This window comes from Eschrichtius robustus, chromosome 6 (genome assembly GCF_028021215.1).
Source record: "Eschrichtius robustus isolate mEscRob2 chromosome 6, mEscRob2.pri, whole genome shotgun sequence".
Classification (NCBI taxonomy): Eukaryota; Metazoa; Chordata; class Mammalia; order Artiodactyla; family Eschrichtiidae; genus Eschrichtius; species Eschrichtius robustus.
The window spans coordinates 147,337,764-147,360,088 of NC_090829.1; the positions used below are offsets into that span (position 1 = coordinate 147,337,764).

At 46.0% G+C, this 22,325-nt stretch overlaps 1 protein-coding gene across 9 annotated transcripts in view; it reads left to right on the top strand.

Moving 5' to 3' along the window:
• Positions 1–22,325, top strand: part of DIP2A (disco interacting protein 2 homolog A) — a 92,918-nt gene that overhangs the window by 30,173 nt on the left and 40,420 nt on the right. For 5 of the 9 annotated variants that reach the window (XM_068547256.1, XM_068547254.1, XM_068547260.1 and 2 more), the window contains 7 exons: positions 1,267–1,404; positions 8,168–8,287; positions 9,427–9,624; positions 16,978–17,069; positions 20,439–20,549; positions 21,746–21,869; positions 22,215–22,324. In XM_068547256.1, the coding sequence (XP_068403357.1) occupies positions 1,267–1,404; positions 8,168–8,287; positions 9,427–9,624; positions 16,978–17,069; positions 20,439–20,549; positions 21,746–21,869; positions 22,215–22,324 (893 nt within the window). Of the gene's footprint in view, positions 1–1,266; positions 1,405–8,167; positions 8,288–9,426; positions 9,625–16,977; positions 17,070–20,438; positions 20,550–21,745; positions 21,870–22,214; position 22,325 lie in introns of those variants that run through there. The other 4 variants (XM_068547255.1, XM_068547258.1, XM_068547257.1 and 1 more) reach the window with 3 other exon arrangements.

Here is a 22,325-nt window from a genome sequence, read left to right on the forward strand (position 1 = left end):
TTTGAGTGTAGTTTGCTTATTTTTATGCAGCTATTTAAGAAACTACTTGGTAGTTGAGATTACCATTTGTACCTTTTTTCATTAGTAACTGTTAAAATCACTGGGTTTTTTTTGCTAGATTCGGAAGGGTGGGGAAATTTCTTTTTAAACTGAAGAACTTTATGATAAGCCTACTTTAAAATGCTAATTTCATTAATATCAAGCTTTTTCAAGGGTTGTAAAAACTCTTGTCAAAAAGTTAGGTTTTTCTAAGTGGTGTTTTCTGCTATGTTAAGAGTGAGTTTGTGTTTTTCTTCCACATAATTTCATCTTTCTACATATTTTTAAAAATTCTTAGATTGCATACTGCCTAGGTTATGAAATGATAGATAAAATGATTGGCATTAAAAAATTTTAAGTATCAAAGTGCCATCTATGATGGTGGGAGCATTCATTTGAAGACTAAAGAGATTACAGATCAGTATCGATTCTCAAGAGTGGACGAGCGTCACGCTAGGTCCAGACTCGGTACTTTCCTGGTGGAAGGCTTGGTTGTAGCAGAGATGCTATAGCAGCTCTCAGCCAACCAGTATCCGAACAGATAAAAATGCCCTACAGTGAAAACGAAACCCAGAGTCGACATTCAGATAGTGGAAGGAGTGACTTTAAACATTTTCTGTATCTGACATAGTTTGTCTTTAAATGTGACATTAATACATTCTGCCTTAAGAAGCTGATTGCAGCCTCTTAATAGTGGGACTTTTGAACTGGCAGTAGGGATAGTTTTTAATCTGTGTAGGTTTATTCTGTGAAGACTGTGAAGGTTTGTGTCTGCATGACAGCCAACTTGCCTTTTCGGGGCGTGGGGGTAGTTTATAGAAGCCTGGCAATTTTTCTCATAACACAATGAAAAATGTTCCAACAACGATTGATTTAAAATGTGTTTCTGCTTCATTGAGGGAGATTTCTAAGTAAAACCTCATTAGGCCGTTGGGAAAGGCGAGTTCCCTGCACCGTCTCTGTGCCGTAGTTGGTGGTTCTGGTCTAGTTGCCTCTCAGAACTGGACGGCCACATGCACACAGTGCTGTCGGGCCATGTCTGGAGTTCAGAGTTCACAGGATCCGATGTGCCTCGGTCAACCTGAAAAACAAAATGAGTCAGAATGCCCCGTGCCTTGCTTAGAGCTCAGCTAGTGAAGCTTCAGCTGAATGGGGTTTAAACAGCAGCTTAAGGTTAGTGCTCTTCTGAATTAACAGCACCTTTATTCTGGGTTTGTTTTTCAAAAGCAGATCTGCACTCTGCCCCTCCCGATGTCACCACGGGCCTCGCACAGCATCAGCACGCCTCCTGTGAGCGTCCACAGCTGGCTTCCGCGACAGGAGTCCCTCGGGGGGACAGCAGGCGCGCCCTAGAGACGGCAGGTGGTGAGCAGCCCCTCTTCCTGCTTTTGAGACAGCAGAGCACAGGTGTTGCACCTCACCTTGGTGTCTTCGGTTTAGCAAACCTGAGCCAGTCATCAGGTATCCTCCTGGTGCATTTAAACTGCCCGTGTGTATATCTTGCGGAGAAATAATCAGGAATAGCTTCGGAATTGGTCAAACGGGGAAAGAGGGGAGTAGGGAGGAGAATGCCTTCACATTTAAATCAGACGCCCAGAGTTTGGATCTACGGTACTGTGGGAAAATGAGAGGCTGGGGAAGTTTCCTTTCGTGGACCCAGTAGGATGAGTGCAGCCCCGCCTGGGACAGCAACCCCTGCAGTCTCCCTCCTCAGCAGCCTGTGCTCAGTGCAGCCATGGCCGGGCTGTCCCACATGCAGGCCCCGAGATGTCAGCATGAGTCTCGTCTCCTCATTTGTACTATTTCCTTTTGAAACAGTTTCCAGTTATCTTTTATCAGAATCACATGGAGTTTTCCTTCCAATGTGCCAAATTTGAGTTGCAGAAAAATCCAGAGTATCTCAGGAGTGTTTTATACTCCTGAGCAGTTGGTCAGATTTTGTTGAGGTCTTTCAGCTCCTTGTTCAGGTGCAAGAGGAGAAACTGAGTCAACATGAAGCAGGCTTTACATTTGTTAGATAGGTTTTAAAATTTTTATTTTGTTATTCTTTATATTTAAATTTTCTTTTTTAAAATATTTATTCATTTATTTATATTTTGGCTGCGTGGGGACTTAGTTGTGGCACGTGGGATCTTTCGTTGCAGCGCGCGGTGTGCGGGCTTCTCTGTAGTTGCGTCTCGCGGGCTTAGTTGCCCCGTGGCCTGTGGGATCTTAGTTCCCCGACCAAGGATCGAACCGGCATTCCCTGCATTGCAAGACGGATTCTTAACCACTGGACCACGAGGGAAGTCCCTATTTAAAATATTTTAAGAATTTGGTTGAGGTATAAATGACATTATCTACTGCACATATTAACGTGTGTAATTTTATCAGCTTTAAGAGACATGTACACCGTGAAACCCCCACTGCAGCCAGCACACCCAGCGCTCCTGGAGGCTTCCTTCCTTGTGCGCCTTTGTAATAACTCCTTGCTGCCCTTTTTGGCTTCCCTCAGGCAACCGCTTATTTACTTCCTGACACTATAGATTAGTTTGCACTTTCTAGGATTTTATATAAATAGAATCACCCAGCATTTACTCTTTTTTGTCTGGCCTCTGCCACTCTGCAAAATTATTTCGAAATTCATCCATGTTCTTGCATGTATCAACAGTTCATTCCCTTTCTTGACCTATTTCATCCTACAGATGCACACTAGTTTATCTTTTTACCTCCTGACGGATACTTGGGGTGTTTCCAGTTTTTGGCTATTAGAGGTAAAGCTGCTGCTGTGACTATTCCTTTACAAGTCTTTGTGTGGGTATATCCATTCATTTATTTTGGGTCAATACCTAGGAGTAGGATAGCTGGATCATATAGCAGGTTTATGTTTTAGCTTTTTAAGAAATTGCCAAACTGATTTCCCAAGTGGTTGTACCATTTTACATCCCCACTGTTAGTGATAAGAGTCCCCGTTCCTCCACATCATTGCCGAGAATTGGTATTGTCGGTTTTTAAATTTTAACCGTCCTAATAGGTGTGTAGAGGTATCTCATTATAGTTTTAATTTGCATCTCCCTAATGACTGATGATGTTTAGCATCTTTTCATGTGCTTATTTGCCATCTATATATCTTTTTAGAAGTATGTTCCAATCTTTTGCTTACTTTTTAAATTGTGTTGTTTGTTATCTTACTAAGTTTTGAGAGTTCTTTATATAATCTGGATACAAGTTCTTTACCAGGTTTATAAATTGTACTTTCTCCCAGTCTATGGCTTGTGTTTTCATTCTCTTAATAGTGCCTTTCAGAGAGCAGAAGTTTTTAGTTTTGATGAAGTCCAGTTTACCATTTTTTGCTTTCATGGGTCCTATTTTTGTGTCATATCTGAGATATATTTTCCTAACCCGAGGTCATAAAGGTTTTCTCCTATAATTTTATAGTTTTATGTTTTATGTTTAGGTATATGATTCATTTTGAGTTAAGTCTAATATCAGTGCAAGGTAGGAACCTAAGTTCCCTTTTCTGTATATGGATGTCCAGTTGTTCTAGGATCATGTAATACAAAGACCCTTCTTTCCCTATCCAGTTTATTTGGCATCTTTAGTGAAGATCGGTGGACCGCATATGAGAGAAGCCTATTTCTGGGCTCTATATGCTGTTCCACTGCTTTGTCTGTCCTTATACCGATACCACACTGTCATGATTATATATGTATATGGGGGGGGTTTATATGTGGTTTTATAATAAATCTTGAAATTGTGTACTGTAGTTGGTCTTCAGCTCTTCTTTTCATTTAAAAAATTGCCTTAGCTATTCCAGCTCCTTTGTATCTTAATATATAGTTTAAAATCAGTTTGTTAACTTCTACCAGAATTCCTACTGGGTTTTGACTGGTACTTCACTGACTCCCTAGATCAATTCGGAGAGAATTGGCATCTTAACAATACCGTATGTTTCAATTGATAAATACGGTATATCCCTCCATTTACTTAGCTCTTTAAAAAGTTTTTTCAGCACTGTTTTGTAGCTTTCAGTCTACAGGTATTGCACATATTTTGTTAAAATTATCTCAGAATAGGGACTTCCCTGGTGGCGCAGCAGTTAAGACTCTGCGCTCCCAATGCAGGGAGCCCGGGTTCGATCCATGCCACAACTAAAGGAGCCCGCGAGCCGCAACAAAGGAGCCTTCCTGCCGCAACTAAGGAGCCCACCTGCCACAACCAAGACCGGGTGCAACCAAATAAATAAATATTTAAAAAATGTGTACATTAAAAAAAAAATTATCTCAAAATACGTTATATTTTTTGATGCTTTTATTGTACAAATGGTATTTAAATTTTTTTCCAGTTTATTGCTCATCTGTAGAAACATAGTCGGTTCTTGTATGTTGACCTTACATTAATTCCTGTAGTCTTTTTGGTAGATTCTGTAAGATTTCCACGTGTATGATCATATTGTCTATGACTACCATTTTACTTTTCTTTCCAAATTGTTTGCCTGTAGGAACATTTAGTTTCCTGGCTTTATTGCAGTGTCTAGGACTTCTAGTAATGTCAGTTAGAAATGTCAAGAGTGGACACAACTTGCCTCGTTTCCCATTTTAGGGGAAAGCATCCACTTTTCAATTTTTAATTGTGGTGTTAGCCATGGGTTTTTCATAGATGCTCTTGATCAGGTTGGGGACGTTCCTTTTTTTCCCCTAGTTTTCTGAAAATTTTTATCATGATTTTTGTTAAATGATTTTTAAAATGTATTAAACTCATCACATGGTTTTTCTTTCATAGTTTGTTAATATAGTACATTTCATTGACTGATTTTTGAAGATTAAGCCAAAGGTATGTTCTCAAGATAAACCCCACTTGGTTATGGTGCATTACCTCTCTTACATATTGTGGATTTGATTTACTAATATTTTGTTAAGGATTTGTGTCTATGTTTGAGATAAATACTGGTCTGGGAATTTTGTCTGGTTTTGGTATCAAGATAATACTCACCTCAAATGAATTGAGCAGTGTTCCTTCCTCTTCTGTTCTCGCGTCAGTTTTGTGTCTTTGGAGGAGTTTGTCCGTCTCGCCTCCGCTCCGCAGGTTCCCTTGTTGTCGTGGGCGGGTGTGGGGCCTGCGATGCTGTCCTGCCTGGTCCTGACACCAGCAGTTAGGGTCTCTTCACTCTTCATCTTAATCGTTCTAGCTAGAGAGTTCACTGGATTTTGTTTATCTTTCAAAGAACCAGTTTTAGTGTAATTGTTTTTCTCTATTGCTTATCTGTTTTCCTATTGCATTTATTTCTACTCATATATATTACTTCTTTCCTTCTACTTACTTTGGCTTTCCTTTGCTCTTCTTTTTCCAGTTTCTTTTTTTTAAATCCAGAATGTGTTTATCGGGATGTTTTTCCGTTCGTCTTGATTCAGGGTGCTTTCAGTTGCTGCCACGCCTGCCCCTCCCACATCGTCTGCTGCTTTCGTGATGGCAGAGACGGTGCCACGGCCCCAAATATTTACTCTCTAGCCCTTTAAGAAAAAGTTTGCCAACTCCTACTACAGGAAAATAAGCAGAAAATACAGACAGTTCACAAAAAGAGGTGTAAAAATAGTTCTTACACATGATGTTCGTTCAGCCTTTTTCGCAATTGGAGAAATACACATTGTTGGTGGGAATGCAAAGCAGGTCAGCCTCTCTGGAGGAGCAGTTGGTAAGATCTGTGTCTGTACTTCCATTTGGACCCAGCAGCGCCAGTGTAGGAGTTTACCCTGAATGCACACCTCCAAAAATAAGGAAACACATGCACACGAGGTCGTTCATCGCAGCACTGTCTGTACCTCCAAAATATTGGGAAGTACCTACTATCCAAGCCTCTCAAATTGGTTGAATAAACCTGGTACGTTCACATTGTGGCGGACCGTGCAGCTGTCGGGAATAGCGAGAAGACCTTTATGGCCTGGAATGAGGTGCTTTTCCAGGAGACATTAAGTGAAAAGGCAAAGAGTAAAGGAACGTTTATAGTACATCGCCTTTTGTGTGAGAAATAGGAAAATAAAGCAAGCATAAGCCTACTATCTCTGTAGAAGGAAATGCAGGAAGGATAAGCCAGAAAGCAGTGGGCTGGTTCAACCCGCAGGTGCATGGGGTGGGGTGTGCAGAAGGACTTTAGGAGGGAGTGACATTTCTTTGAGTTTATCTTTTTATATAGTTGTGATTTTTAGAAGTACGTTCTACACATTCGAAACATAAACTTGATGGAAGGAAGGGGAAAACCCTAAAACTGAAAGGAATTGTAAATAAACAAACCTGATTGTATTTCTAAGAACTACGTAGCCACCCTTAGGAGGGTGAGGGGAGAGAGCTGGCAGAGGTCAGTGATGGACACAGCACCCTCGGTCCTGGACGAGGCTGTGTAGGAAGCACAGCAAACCAATTCTGAACTCTTGTTCGTAGCTTTGTTCCTGTAGTGGTTTGGGTACAACAGTTGGAACTGATTCTGTATCTGTGATAGCACTGAGCGAAGGTGCTGGTGTTGGGAGCCAGGGTTCTCGCTGCAGACGGAAGGCACCCAGACGTGGAGCACAGCACGAGGGGCCCTGGCATGGACTCAGGGCTCTAGGCTAGAGACCTGTATCTGTTACGCGGCCCGTGTGCACATGTGTATTGTGTGTGTAGGGGGGTGTGCGTATCCATGGATACATACGTGTGCACGTGCACAGCATACTTTCTTAGCTCCGCGTGCTGGAAGAAGAAAGACACCGAGCAGTAGCAGTGAGCACACCGAGGCGCCAGGTCTTGGTCTTCAGTACCTTTCCCTCAGGAGAACCAGGAAGGAAGGAAGGAAGTCAGGTGTCAGGGGTAAATGTCAGTGGACTGCTCAAGCTGGAAAATAATTTGGCAACCGTTGCAGTAAACCTTGCCTCTGGCAGAATGACCAGTGGCTGTTAAATGGAGGGAGAGAGCTGTATGAAGATCACGGTACTCGTGAGGTCCTGAAGTGTCTCCTCTCACACTCTTATTAGAGGCACAAGCAAAAACTAGTACCGACAGTGGAGCACTGGACGGCACATTGCCCGGGTGACAGAATCCTGTGTCTCCCTGAGGGTAGTTGGGTGTCCCGTGGGTCTGGACGTGATACTCAGGTACTGCTTCAGCCAGAAATGCAGCATCTGACTTGAATCCTTAGAAAAGCTCAAGCAAATGCAGGATGAAGTATGTGCTACTTAATGATGGAAAGAACTGGACTCTTTCAAAGTGCTGGTGTTGTTAAGGACAGAGGAGACTGCTGGCCAGTGAGTGCAGCTCTCGATCGCTGGCCCAGCCCTGGAGGAGGGAGGTGCCAGCTGCCTCGCGGTGCACGGGTGTGGCTGGGGCTCCAGGCCTTGCCCTCGCCTCCTCTGCCAGCGCGCCTGCTTGTGTTCCCACGTGCCTTTTCCTCCGAGCGCTTGTCACCGAGGCTGGTGCCCTGTTCCACCAGCACATATATGTATTTCTGCTGGTTTTTGTGCAGTTTGAGGGCAGACTCTTATCTGTCTTGGCTGACTTTACATCTCCCGGAACGGCGTTCCTTGATAATTATGGAGGACACCAGAGAGCTTTTAGCTTATGTGGGTTATATCTCTGTATATTTACCATATTAGAAATTAAAACGAAAGATTTTTTAAAATATTCATTAACTCATTTAAAAATAACAATAATAAACTAATTATCTCTTAACATAAGTAGCACATATTTATGAAAGCAGTTCTAATACAACGAGATGCCATGAGAAGGGTAGCTTGTCTGCTGCGGTTGCCGGTCTCTCGTAGCTGGCGAGAGAGCAGCTTCTGGGTGGGTTCCATCTGCTGGGCGTGTGGCCTCTGGAAACCTCCACTGTGCACGTGTGAGAGAGGAGAGGGAAGGAGCAAATGGCGTCTATAACATGACCCCTGAAGGGGTCTCGGGCACCCCCAGGGGTCCCTGGGCCACTCTGAAAACCGCTAGCTTAGAACAAGTTCTGGTTCCTGGAAGGCATTCAGTACATCTTTGTCAGATGAACTAATAAATTCCAAAATGGCCATTTGAGGGGGCCAGCGCTTGGCTGGATTTCCAAGTTCCGACGCGCTCACGCGGGTGGTGTCTGGACCTGCGTTCCGCATCCAGCCTCAGCACTCTCTTCCCGTGGCAGGTGTCCCCGTGAGCAGCAGAGTGTCCTCCAAGATCCAGCAGCTTCTTAACACCCTGAAGAAACCAAAGCGCCCTCCACTGAAGGAGTTCTTCGTGGATGATTTTGAGGAGCTGTTGGAAGGTGAGCGTCCCAACTCCGGCCCCTGGTTTGTGCGGACAGGGCGGCCATCACATCTGAGGACGCAGGCAGACGTCCTTCCTGCGTGGGTCACACCCAGACTCTGTGCTCATCGTGTGTGGTGGGACCTCAGCGTCACACACGACCTCGGGCTCTGTGTCAGCAGCTCGTAGGTAAGAGACAGCGTCTCTCTGTGCCTCTGGTCCGGTGGTTAGTACTTGGTAAGAATACATCTAAGATTTCATTTTACTTCCATGATTTAAATTTTTATTTAAACTTTAAATCTGAAATACTTGTCTTCCCGTGGTTTTATTTATTTATTTATTTTCCCCTTGGTTTTAAAGTATTATATCTTTAGCAAAGTTTGGGCTCTTTTCCAGGATTTTAGCCTCTCATATATGAATGATACATATATTTAGAGAAAAAGAATATAGACTTATTTTTTTTTAATTACCAAGAAACAGAAAGGAGTGTAAGTAAATCTGTAGAAAAGTAAGAGAAGTGAAGCCCCGTACAAGATAGCAGCGTGTGACGTGTGGCTGGGGCCTCGGGGCACCCGGCCGCCCCCTGCCCCCGGCCTTGCACCTCTGCTGTGCGGTAGTCCCACAGACCAGCTCTGGTGTCTCCTCCCACTTGGGGATTCGACATGGCTGTTAGGGCACGTCTGTGTGATCAGATCACGACTTTCAAATTCAGAGTTCAATGCTATGAATGCTTTTTAGGAAGTCTTTCTTACATTTGGGCAAATCTTGATGACATATCCACTGGAAACGTAATAGATTTTACTTTATTTTTTTCTTTCAACGTGGTTTGAGCGCCTAAACCGAAGTGGTGATTCTACTCTCATCCTTTATAAGTGGGGACACCTGCTTCTCAGGTGCCTTCCGGGTGAAAGCCTGGGGGTCGTTGTAATCCTGGGGTTACAGTAGCCAGGATTCATCTTGATCCATGACTAGCTCTCTTTCCATCCTTGCTCAATTGGTCTGTGACTGTTACAATGATAGGGAAATCTAAACAAATCATGGTAGCCTTCTTATAACTGGTATTTGTAAAGAAGAAAAGTATAACATGTGAATGCCTAGCGGCAGAGTGTGTGCCTGCTTCTGTGAAATGCTGCTTTTCACGTGCGGTTTTGCTTGTAGTGCAGCAACCAGATCCAAGTCAGCCGAAGCCTGAGGGCGGCCAGATGGCAGTGCTGGAAGGGGAGCTGCTGGCCGTGGGCAGCACCTGGCCACCGTCGCTGCTGGCCGCCTTGCAGCAGTGGGGCACCACGCAGCCCAAAGCCCCGTGCCTGACCGCCCTGGATACCACGGGGAAGGCCGTCTACACCCTCACCTATGGCAAGTGTCAACAGAAAGCAGCTGGGAGCTGGCTAGCTGTGAAATGTTACATGTCATACAACACAGACGTGCAGCTTGAGGAACATGAGAGAACAGATTCCTGACAAGCTGACACAACTGGCAGGGAAACAGAACCTCGCCTCCCCCCGGGGGCCCCTCCCGGGCCACTGCCCTTCCCCCACCGGGGGACCGCTCCCTGCCTGGTGGTTTCGAGAGTTCACATCTGTGTGTGCATTTCTGAACAGTGGAGTTTAGTTTTGCCTCGTTTTGAACTTTGGACAAATGGCGTCAAGCAGTATGTGTGTTTTGTGTTTGGCGTCTTTTGGTTCCATTCTACGTGCTTATGTAACACGAATCGCGTGCATTTGGCTGGACGTGTTTTCACGGAGCACTCGGCCCCGAGGCACTTCTGGCCCCCAGGCCGGCGTCCCCCACAGCCGAGGCCAGTGCGCTGCTGACCGCTGGGTGTGAGCCAGTCCGAGGTGCTCTGGGCTGCGTCTTGCTCAGCGCTGTCTGAGGTTCACCCCTGTGCTGTGTGCTGCGTGGTCAGTTCATTCTCGTTGATGGACGGTATCTCATCGTGAGAATGCGCCACGGCCAACGTCTGAGCTCAGCAGTAGGTGGGCGTCTGGGTTGTGTCCGCTCTGGGGCTGCTGCGTGTCGGGCTGTTGCGAACGTTCTCTGTGGGTCTGAGGTGGATGTGTAGGCGTTCGTGCTGCTGTGGGCGTAGGACTCGCGCGTCAAGCTTCAGGACGAGCTGGCGAGCCATTTCCAGCCCCCAGCCCCGGGGAGGAGTCCCAGCGCTGGATACTGACTGTTCCCGTTCGCCTGCCTGGAGGGAGCTTCGTGGTGTCCAGTGCCTAGTGCTGAGGGTGCTTCTAATGTGCTTACTGGCTGCTTGAACACCTCCTTCTATGAAGTACCCAGATCTTTGGGTCATTTTTCTGTTCGATTGCTAATGCTTTTTATGTTTCAGATACACCTTTTGTCCAGTACATGTTTTGCAAATATCTTCTTCCACCCTTTGCACTGCCTTTTAACACTTTTAATTGTGGCTTTAGATGGATAAGAAGCCTTAACCTAATTAGTCTAATTTATCTGTTTTTCCCCTTTTTTGTGCCTTCTGTTCTGTGTAGGAAGTCTTTGCCAGACCTAAGGTCACAAAGGCATTCTCCTCCTCCGAGACTTCTTCTGAAGACTCGTTCTGCCTTTCACACTTAGCGTTATGATCCATCTACGGTTTAGTTTTGTGTGTGGTATGAACTTGGACTCATTTTCTCTCCTGTGAATGGAATTGACCCACTATCATTTGTTGAGAAGCAGCCCTTCCCCCAGATACGGCTTTGTCATCCGTCAGGTGAAAACTGTACTTGTGGGTCTGTTCTCTTCACCATCCGCGCCTCCTGAGTTACTGGAGCTTTATGAGTCTGTGTTGGATGTCAGTCCTCCAGCTCTGTGATTGCTCCTCAAGATTTCCTTGACTATTCTTGGCCCTTTACATTTCCAAGTAAACTCTTTTTTTAAAATTTATTTATTTAATTTATTTATTTTTGGCTGCGTTGGGTCTTCGTTGCTGCATGCGGGGTTTCTCTAGTTGTGGCAAGCGGGGGCTACTTGGCTACTCTTTGTTGCGATGCGCAGACTTCTCATTGCGGTCGCTTCTCTTGTTGCGGAGCACGGACTCTAGGTGCGTGGGCTTTAGTAGTTGTGGCACGTGGGCTCAGTAGTTGTGGCTCACGGGCTCTAGAACGCAGACTCAGTAATTGTGGCGCACAGGCTTTGTTGCTCCGTGGCATGTGGGATCTTCCCGGACCAGGGCTCGAACCCGTGTCCCCTGCATTGGCAGGCGGATTCTTAACCACTGCGCCACCAGGGAAGCCCTCCAAGTAAACTTTAGAATCGGCTTGTCCATTTCCAGAAAAAAATCCTGCTGGGGTGTTGATTGGCACTGCACTGAACCCATAGTCCAACTTGAGGCAAATCGGTGTTGTTGCAGTTATGGGATCTTCCAGCTCATGACCCTGGAATATCCCGCCTTTGAAGGCCTGCTTTAGTTTCTCTCAGTGACGTTTTATGCTTTTGAGTCCGGGAGTCTTGAGCTTCTTTCGTTAGATTTATCCCTATTGTAATGGAATGTTTAAATTTTTTCTACTCAATTGTTGCTTGTAAATAGAAATGCAATTGATCTTTTAAGTGGTGACTTTGTATCTAGTGATCTTGTTAAAGTGACATATTAATTCTTTTTGGTCTATTAACGAGTAGTTTTGGACATCCTGTGCACAAGTTGAGCCCCTGTGAGCAATGGCCTTTCTAGTTCTCACACCTTCGGTTTCTGTTCTTGTCTCACTGCACAGGCTGGAACCGCCGGTGCGGTGTGAATCCTTCTGTGTCTCAGGTGGAAAGCAATTGGTCTTGAAGTACGCTGTTTACTGTAGCTTTTTTGCTTGTTTTATGGTAGAAATTCTTTGTTGTAATGAAGTTCTGTTTCTGGTTTGCTGAAAGTTTCGCATCATGGATTGGCTTTTTCTGCTTCATCGGGATGACCATACAGTTTCTCTGCCCTTCTCCACTAATTTGACGAATTACATTGATTAATTTTCAAATGTTAAGCAGCCCTTGCATTCCTGGAATAAATCCCATTTGGCCAAGATATCTTTTCAATACATGCCTGGATGCTAGTTGCCAGTATGCTGTTTGCGCTCTTCGCACCTCTGCTCGTTAGAGAGATGGCTCTGTAACTCTTGAAGAAAGGCGCTCGCTGCGCACTCATGAGTGTGCTTTGCTGACAGCCTCCCCCTGGAATTCAGCTTCCGGGTGCGGGTTACGCGAGGCCTGTGTTGCGCTCAGCACAGACTTCCCTTGCGAGGGAGCCTGCGGGGACTGCGGCCGGACGGTGGGGACTGCGGCCGGACGGCGTCGCCCGCATCTCGCCGTCCCCCGCATCCCGCCGTCCCCCGCATCCCGCTGTCCCCCGCTTCCCGCCGTCCCCCGCATCCCGCCGTCCCCCGCATCCCGCCGTCCCCCGCTTCCCGGGAGCCCTTCTCATGCCTCGCTCCGCCTCCGTGCTTCCTGAAGACCCCAGCCTGTGGTCCTTCTCTCCTTGTCTTGCGTTTTAAGTCTGTAGCCACTACACCCGTAAGACACCACTCACTACTCTTGCTTTTTAAGTCAGGAGTCGTACTGTTCTTTCTTTCCTTTGTGGAATGTTCCTTCCTGCCACCCCGCGTTTCCCACTGTAACCTCTCCTGCTGGCTGTGGGACTGCCTGCATCTTCCTTTGTGAAGGTGGTCAGGCATCTGTCAGCACTCTGAAGACTTCGTGGTATCCTTTGAGGAGTGAGATGCCAGATTATTGCTGCTCTCTGGATGAGGATGTGTCTTTTTCCCTGTGATGGCTTTTTGGCTTTGGCTTGCATCTGTCTTACTGTGATGTACATATTTAGCTGTTATATTCTCTGAAAGTTTCCTGCTTGGGGTCCACAGGGCTTCTTAGATCAATGGAATGGTATCTTTCATCAGTTTTTGGAAAATTATAGCCATAATTTCTTGATATAGTGCTTCTTCCCCATTTCTCTCTCCTATCCTTCTGGGACTCTGATTACATTTATATTAATACCTTTTCTGAGTCCCATGTGCCTTTTTTATATTTTGCATTCTTTTTTAAAAAATTAATTAATTGATTAATTTTGACTGCGTCGGGCCTTAGTTGCAGCATGTGGGATCTTTCGTTGTGGCATGTGGGCTCTTCGTTGCAGCCCACAGGCTTCTGTCTAGTTGTGGCACGTGGGCTCTCTAGTTGTGGCATGCCGGCTCAGTAGTTGTGGCACGCAGGCTTAGTTGCCCTGTGGCATGTGGGATCTTAGTTCCCCAACCAGGGACTGAACCGGTGTCCCCTGCATTGCAAGACCGATTCTTAACCACCGGACCACCAGGGATCCTTTTTATATATACACTTCAGTTTGGAGATTTTCTGTTTTCCTTTATTCACATTTTCTAAAACTGGTGTGTTCTGTGTGACCCTTTCCTCTGCTGGGGGGGGGTCCCCAACCATGGGTTTTGTCTCATGTGGCGACTTTGGGGCTCTGCCTGGCCTTTCAGAGGTTTCCACCCGCTGTGCATGGCCCCGAGATTCAGCAGACTCTTCTTGAAGCCCCGGTCTCCGCGCCCCAGCAGCAGCACTCCGAGGGGCACAAGGCCGTGAGATGTTCATCTCCTGTGGGCGCCAGACGCTAAGCCCCGCCCCCAGCTTTTGTAAGAACAGCTGCAGAAGGTCAGCTCACCTCCCAAGGGTTTCCCCAGGGGTCTTAACTCCTCTAATTGTCTTTGCTGCCTCCGACAGATGGTTTTGCATTTTATCCAGTTTTAAGTCATTTTGGGTGGGAGTGCTGGTCTGCCACCACTGCTCTTTCCTGCTTGGAAGCAGAGTCTCAGACCTTTATGCTTTTAAGACTCATCCGTATTACTGTGTATAGTTGTAGCTCATTCATTTCTGTTGAGGAATGAATATTGAATATTTCAGAATATATGTCTCCATTATACTGTTGATGGACTTCTGGGTCATTTCCAGTTTTGAGTGTTACAGACAGTGCTACCGGGAACATTCCGGTGTGTGCTACCTGGTGTGTAAGCGTGCATTTTTGTAGGGTATATACTTAGGAGAGGAGGTGCTAGCTAGTCCTGGGATTATGACATCTTTACATTTATCAGATAATTCCAGACTTTTCCAGTTTGCACTTAACTGGTCAGTGTTATGAGTCCCACCTTCTCCCTGTCATTGGCAGGCTTATTAATTTTGGCTAATGTGGTGAGAATATGGTGACAGTCGTTGTGGTGCTAATTTGCATTTTCCTGTTGACTGAGTAGGTTGAGATCTTTTCCTGTTTTTGATCATTTGGGTTTTCTCTTTTGTTAAGTGTTGTTGAATCTTTTGCACATTTTTATACAGGGTTATTTGCGGGCGTTTTGTGTGTTCTGGATGCCAGTCCTTGGCGGTGGCTTACTGTGAGCCCTGGCCGCTCACAGCTCTGCAGCAGGCTTCCCTCCTCCCGTCCTGGGCTCTAGCACTGCTGTTCTCCCACCCGCGTTTAGACCTGCCGCCCACCCGGAGGGAGTTTAGTTTGTGTGTGTGGTGTGGGCCTGGGCTCGGGGTCAGTTCTTCAGGAAAGATGGCAGGCAGCTGTCCCGTTCTTGTCCCCTCCGTGCTACCCGTGTTGTAACTGGAGTTGTCCACACGGGGGTGGGTCTGTTTGGGGTTCTTTGTTTTATCACATTGATTTATATTCTACCCTTACGCCAATAGCACACTCTTTTCTTTTTTTTTTTTTTTTAAAGATTTTTTGATGTGGACAGTTTTTAAAGTCTTTATTGAATTTGTTACAATGTTGCTTCTGTTTTATGTTTTGGTTTTTTGGCTGCAAGGCATGTGGGATCTTAGCTCCCCGACCAGGTATCGAACCCTCACCCCCTGCATTGGAAGGCGAAGTCTTAACCACTGGACCGCAGGGAAGTCCCAGCCACGCTCTCTGAATTGCTGTCGCTTTATAATAGTCTTGGCGTCCACTGAGAAAGTCTTCCTGTCTTGTCTCCTTTTTCCAGAGCGTCTTGGCTTCTCTCGCCCTGGTATTTCAGTGTCAGTTTGTGTCAGGTGCCACAGACACACCTGTTGAGGTTTTGGTTATCGTTGCCTTGAGCAGTTTGAGGAGAATTAGCGCGTTTGCATTACGGTGCCTTCTAGCAAATGGACATAATAGGTTCCTCCGTTCATTCAGATCTTTTTCAACCTCAATACTGTTTTATAAGTTTCTGGGGGGAGACTTTGCATATTTTTGGTAACACATATTCTTAGATATTTGGCATGTTTATTTAAATCTTATTATAAATAGTATCATTAAAATTTTTATTTACTGTTTATCGATGGCACATAGATATTAAATGCTATTTGCGTATTGCTGTTATATCTGATAGCCTTACTGATTTCAGTTATGGGATTCATGATATGTGCAGTCACGTCTTCTGCAAATAATGACGGTTTTGTTTCTTATTGTTTTACCTTCTCTGCCCCTTGCACCCCAGTTGCATTGGCTGAGACTTTGAGTGAAAAGGCAGTTGTCCTTGACTTGCTCCTCCTCTCTGAGGGAAGGCTTTCAGTATCTGACCATTAATGAGGATACCTCCTGTGGAATTTTTAAAGATGGCTTTTAACAGTCACATTAAGGAAGTTTCCTTTCATCCCAAATTTAAGAAGGATTTTTAAAATCCTGAATGATTAATTATTTTAGTTTTTTTCACCTTTATTCTGTTAATGTGGCAAATTATGTTGATTTTCTGTTAAACCTCTTTGCATTGTTGCAGAGAGGTCATGATGCATTTTTCTTTTTATAAATATCTGGATTCAGTTTGGGAATCTTTATGTGTTAAAGTTACAGTTATTAATATCTTGAGTTGACCTTTCTATTTAGGCAAAGGCAGCGGTGTTTTGAGTTGACTGTTTTTCTCATTTATTTCTCAGGCCCCGCAGTTCACTTATCTCACAACGTTGTGCCCGAGTTTAGACTATTTACGGCAAAGGGCGTGTGGTTGCCGCGTGGTTGCCCAGGGGTGGGGAGGGTGAAGGACGGCTCTGTCTTCCTGCGTTGCTGCACCGCGCAGGGTGAGTGGGAGGGCTGCTTCCAGTTTGGGGTGGACTCAGGCTTTTCCGTCTTCCTCCCCCTCTCTCCCTACCCTTCACTGTCCCGTGTATCATGTGCCGTGTTCCTCAGGGAAGCACCCACAGGGCTGGGCACCTTCAGGAGGGGTCCAGACGCTCCCCTCCAGCCTCCCGTGCCTCTGCCAGGTTCCCTAACATCTCCCTGACTGTCTCCTTTTTTGAGTGAAAGCAGAGATGAAGATGGACCCACCTCATGAATTGTTGTTGTAAAGGTTAAATGACTTATATGCCACTCTCATAAGGGATATAATTGAGACACATTCAATGACATGAAAGCGCATTCACAGTGCAATGTTGATTGAAAAAAGGGTGAAGTATGATCCCGTTTCTTAAAAATTATGCATACGTGTGTGTGTGTGTACATATATAACAGAAAGAATGCTTTTTTCAGCTGGCTTTTCTATATTCTGAATTTTCTATGATAAAATGGTGTTTTACTTTTCTGTTAAGAAAAATAAATCGGTAAGTTGTTTTTAAGAGAAAACTTCATTGCAGCATTGTGCAAAATAATTATCAATTGGAAACTACCTGAATTTTCAGCAATAGAGTAATAATGGTATGTTAATGGGATGTTATGATTGCTACATTAAAATGTTAATTATTAGTTTCTTAAATTTTACATTGCTTAGTATTTTTATTTTATTTTAGGCAAACTTTGGAGTCGGAGTTTAAAACTAGCTTATACTCTACTTAATAAACTGACTAATAAGAATGAACCACTACTTAAACCCGGAGACAGAGTAAGTAACCAAATGCACCTTTGTTGGAGTGAGTGAGGATGGGGACTAAAAATCTGTTTCAGTGACATCAGTGTTCTCTCAGCTGTTCAGACTTACAGCATTAATCGAAGGGCTTTAAGTCAGCAATGAAAAAATATTAAATGTGGAAAAAGTTTGTGTTGGTGTAGATAAAATGATCGTTCCTTTTAGTCTCCCTCATTGCCCATTTCCTGATTCTTAAACCTCTTTTCTCTTTGACTTCATATGTGTTGATTTTAATAAAAATGTTAATGTCAGGTATTAATCAGTGCTACATTTCCAAAGCTTAAGTTTTGTGAAGAAACGTTGACCTTACTTTGAAATTCTGTGTGTTTTATATTCATCTCCTTCCCTCTTCCATGGGGCCAGAACAGAACTCAGAGGAGGCTTGGGGCTTAGTTCCTCGTCCTGCACTGCCCAACGTGGTTGGCAATAGCCACAGGGAGCTGTTTAAATTAACCCAAATTAAATGAAATTAGAGTTTTAGTTCCTTAGTTGCACGAACCCCATTTCCAGGGTCCAGTCCCCGCGTGTGGCTGACAGCTACCATGTGTGATAGCGCGGAGAGAGAACGACTCCACCACTGCGGGGAGTTCTGCTACGCAGCACTGCCCTAGGCAAACTGAGCCAGACTTGAGGAACCCCGGCGTAGCGGGAGGTCCGGCATGGTGGAAGCCAGCATGCTTAGCAGTGAAATCCCCAGTGAGAAGGGTTGCCTGAGGTCGGCTCACCCAGCAGGGAAGCTGTAGGTTGACAGGGTGATGTGGGGTCTCAGGCTGCTCTCGAGCCCTCAGTCTTTAATGTGGACCAGTAGCCAAGGACGTCTGTGGACGACGAAACTTCAACGTGAAAGAGCACAACCAGAGCGCAATGAATGGGGAAAAAAAAAGGGGAAGGGGGGGGGGAGGGAGGAAGAGGAAACAACCAACTTGGAGGAGAGCTAGATACAGAAGACAGGTTTTTAAAAAAAAAATTAGTCTTAATATCCCTGGAGATCTGAGGTGAAGATATTGTTCCATAAATCAACAAGGAGATGCGAGTGGGGGAGACCAAGAGACGGAAAGTAGGAAGGAAAAACGGTGCAGATTAGACTTGATCAAGAAGGCCGACATCTGACTAATAGGACTTCCAGAAAGAGAAGGGGGAACGGAGAGTGGAAAGTGTTTAATGCTAATGATGATGCAAGACTATGCCCCGGAGCCGGGGGTGAAGGACCGGCGGGCGGTGCGGGGACCCCCACCGAGGCGCTTACCCCAGCGCTGCGTAGGGCAGGGTGCAGTAACCTCGCAGCCTCCCGGGGAAAGTGGGCTGTGCACAGAGGCCAGCAACCCCAGGGGGGCTCGGTTTCTCAGCGTGGCACTGGGGGAGACAGCTGTGCTTCGGAAGCCCAGAGGGAGTGCGGTCTTCCTGGGCAGTCGACGGGTGTGAGGGTGGGGCACCATTCTCAGACAGGCGGGACTCAGAAGCCTGGGCTCTTTCTCGCGAAGCTCACAGAGGGAGTGCTCCCGCAAACGGGTGCGCGGTCCAAACAGGAGAGCCACCAGCGCGGCCCAGGGTCCGCGAGCTGCGGGCGAGGAGCAGCCAGGCAGGGCCAGCAGGCTGGTCAGCAGCTGGTGAAACCCAGGAGCTTACCTGACTGGTTGGTCATTTAGAAATACTATTGACAGGTTTGACACACCCAGCGGGGCATTTCCGAGCAAGCTGGCCGGTGCACACAGAGGAAGGGAAGCCGGTGAAAGAGGCAGTGGCTGTCACCACCAGAAAGAAGGGGCGAGCTTGGCTGTAGAAACGTAAACAGTACGGGGATGATTCCTCATGATACCTGGCGCTTTAGAACAAACCTGTCGGAACCCCTGACTTATGTTGTGCTTTAAAATGATTCTAAGAATCACTAATTTCTTTCTCTTGAAGAAAGTTCTTGCAAGGACAAGGACTTCCAGATACTTCATTGACTTGCAAGTGAATCCACGTAATTGGGTTAATTATAAAGGACTGATGAGATCACAGTTAGCGAATTAGTGATTGGAAATGAATGGCAAGTTCATCCTCCTGTGATAATATACTTTATAAAAGTGAACAAACACAACTCTTTATAACAGATTCTCTAAGGACAGGTATGTTCTACCAGACATCCAGTCTCGAGGCTAAAGGTCACAGTTCTTAATCGTGGGACAAACGCTATTAACACCGACTTTCAAAGGAGATCTTTACCGTTTTCAACAAACTTATTAGAAACTTGATTTCCAGACCTCAAGTACAGAATTTTGATACAGATACAGCTTAAATTTTGTCTTATGAAGTACAGGGTTATTAGCTATCCAAGGCCCGGCCCTCAAAGGCCCTGTGTTGTCAGTCCCCTCAAATACTGTTCTGACTTATCATGTAGGTTTCGAGCACACTATTATTACAATATTTGGGACTTAGAAAAACCTCATCCCATAAATAGCTTTTAATTTAACCAGATATTATAAGAAATGGAAATTGGGATGATGGGAGAAGAGAAAGGTGGGGAATGAAGAGGGCTCAGTGTTTGTCTGCAGTAACAGGAAATAAAACACATGTCCAAATACCTTCACACATAAGACACAGCAGTGTGAGCATAGTATCTAAAAAGATGAGAGCAGTTGGCAAAAAGAGGATATACAACATGTTAAAAGTGGCTGCCTTGGGGAGTGGGGAAGGGTGATATGGGTGTAGCTTTTCGTTAGTACTTTTTGGTCATTTTAATTCTGTGTTTTAAAACTTTTTTGATAAAAATGTAAGATAAATGTAATAGAATATGTAATTTAAACAGTGGCAGCATGACGACCAGGTGGGAGCAGGGAGTGGGCCCTCCATGGAGACTCCGAGAGGGCAGCTGTGGGGGGTCTTGCTGAGTTCTGTGCCCACCACCCTCCCCTGTTAACGTTTCGGTCTTGAGCGAAGGTCTGTCCAAGTAAAACGTTGGTGTCAGGATTTTTTCTTTTGGAAGATCTTTTGATAGACTTTGATTCCTGGTTCCCTCTTCATGTCCAGGTGTTTTTCACCTGGGCTACTTGATGGTGGGTGATGGTCCCTCGCGTCCTTCCCTGGGTCGCTGCTGCCCAGATGGTCAGAGTGGGTGGAGCTGGACCTAGACCCCGCGGGCAGACCCAGCTGCGCTTGCCTTTAGCCCCAGGAGTTTAACGTTATTTTGTCGCATGCGGGGTAAAGACCATAACCTAAAGACTGTGTATTAGAAGTTACATGGCTGCAGACACTTAAGGACCAAGGGTTAGCACTCAAAGTAACGTTTTCTGTCTCAGCAGCAGGCATTCAGATGACTGCATTACTCACCAGTGGATTTCGCGGTTTTCCTTTGTACTCTCGTAGGTGGCGCTGGTGTTTCCTAATAGCGACCCCGTCATGTTCACTGTTGCGTTCTATGGGTGCCTCCTGGCAGAGCTGGTTCCTGTCCCCATCGAAGTGCCACTAACAAGAAAGGTAGCAAGCGCGGTGCGGGCCCCAGGTTCACGGTCCCTGAGGCTTCATCCTGAAGTCCACGTGTCCATTCGCAGGCCTTAGTCTCCTCACTCCAGGTGCCGTCTGGAGTCGGGGGACAGGTGGGCGGGGCTCAGAGAGATTAGAGCAGCTTCATCCCCGACGCTCCTTTTATGTATCTCGCTGGTGACAAGGGCGCTGGAACAGCTGTTGGTGGGGCCAGTACGTCACTTGCTTGAATTTCCCAACAGAAACTAACATTTTTTTCCTCCAATGCATAGAAGTTGGGATTTGATGAGGGTTTGTTAAATCATTTCTCAAAATGGTGTGTTTATTGATAATAACTTGCATTTCTTGGGGATAAGTAAATCATTACAGAGATGTCTTGTAGCTCACTTCTAAGTGATAGTTTTAAACATATGGCATCTCTTGCATTTCTGTTCACTGCCATAACAGCGAGCAGCTTTCATTGCTGAAATGAATGACTCTGGCCGGGGCAGGGGGCGGGTTGCTGGTGTTCTAGGGAGCTGTGACGTTTTAGGTATAAATACCAGTAACCTGATTATTGAAAAATAGATCATTTTAGGAGTCGACTCAGCATGTATTTTAGAAAATCCTAGTTTTCTGTGGTATCCCAGTGTTCAGGCAGTTGTTCACATGAGCATTATCTGCAAGAAATACTCAAGAATCCCAAAGGTAAAGCTTGTGAATAAAAGCAGTATATCCCAAAGGAGAACGTATGGTGAACAGATATTTGAATACCGGGATTCTTAGGGTAAAACTAGAGTTTGTAAAATTTATAAGAAGAAAATGATAGAACTCTACTGAAGGACATATTCTGTGTGGAAATAATTAAGATTGCTAAAGGTCAGGCCTGCCCACATTAATCTGTAAATTTCAAACACAAATCAAGTGTAAATTTCAATGCTGTTATTTTTGGAGTTTATTAAAATGGTATATTAAATGTCATTTGCAAGAAAAAAGTTTGAGAAATTAGCCCATTACCCAGAACTTTATATGTCATGGCAGAAAATATATCTTTCAGATTTAAAAACAATTGTATTTTCTTTGGATGAAAACATAGTATATACCTATAGTATATACCTATACAGGGCTGAATTGTCCTAATTTTCCAAGGGCTGAGAAAAAGAGTTCTGCTCTGTGTGAGCTGAGCGCCTCTGCCTTCTCTGTTTCCGCAGGACGCTGGCAGCCAGCAGGTCGGGTTTCTGCTGGGCAGCTGTGGCGTCGCCCTGGCCCTGACCACGGACGCTTGTCAGAAAGGCCTGCCCAAGGCCCAGACCGGAGAGGTGGCGGCCTTCAAAGGTGGGCCTGGGGGCGGGCAGCGGGCGGCCCGGTTCTCTGCTAACCCGGGCCCTCGGGTGTCCTTTCCTGTCAGCGACCGCTAAGGAGACGGAAGGGCCCCCAGGGAAAGCGAGGCTGTGTTCTAGGCCTTGGGGAGTCTCGCTCCTCGCCTGGGTCAGGGTCTGGACCTGTGCTGTCCCGCCTGGGGGCCACTGGCCGTCAGACGTGAGTTCATAACGGTTCAGTGAGGCGAGGCTCCTCGGCTCTCGGCAGCTCAGGCTGCGTGGTGGGCGGCAGAGGTGCCGTTGCGGGGAGCAGAGACCCCTGACCCTCGCCTCTGCCGGGTCCCTGTCTGCGCCCTCACAGGTTGGCCCCCCCTCACCTGGCTGGTGATCGACGGGAAGCACCTGACTAAGCCCCCCAAGGACTGGCACCCGTCGGCACAGGACGCGGGGGCCGGGACCGCCTACATCGAGG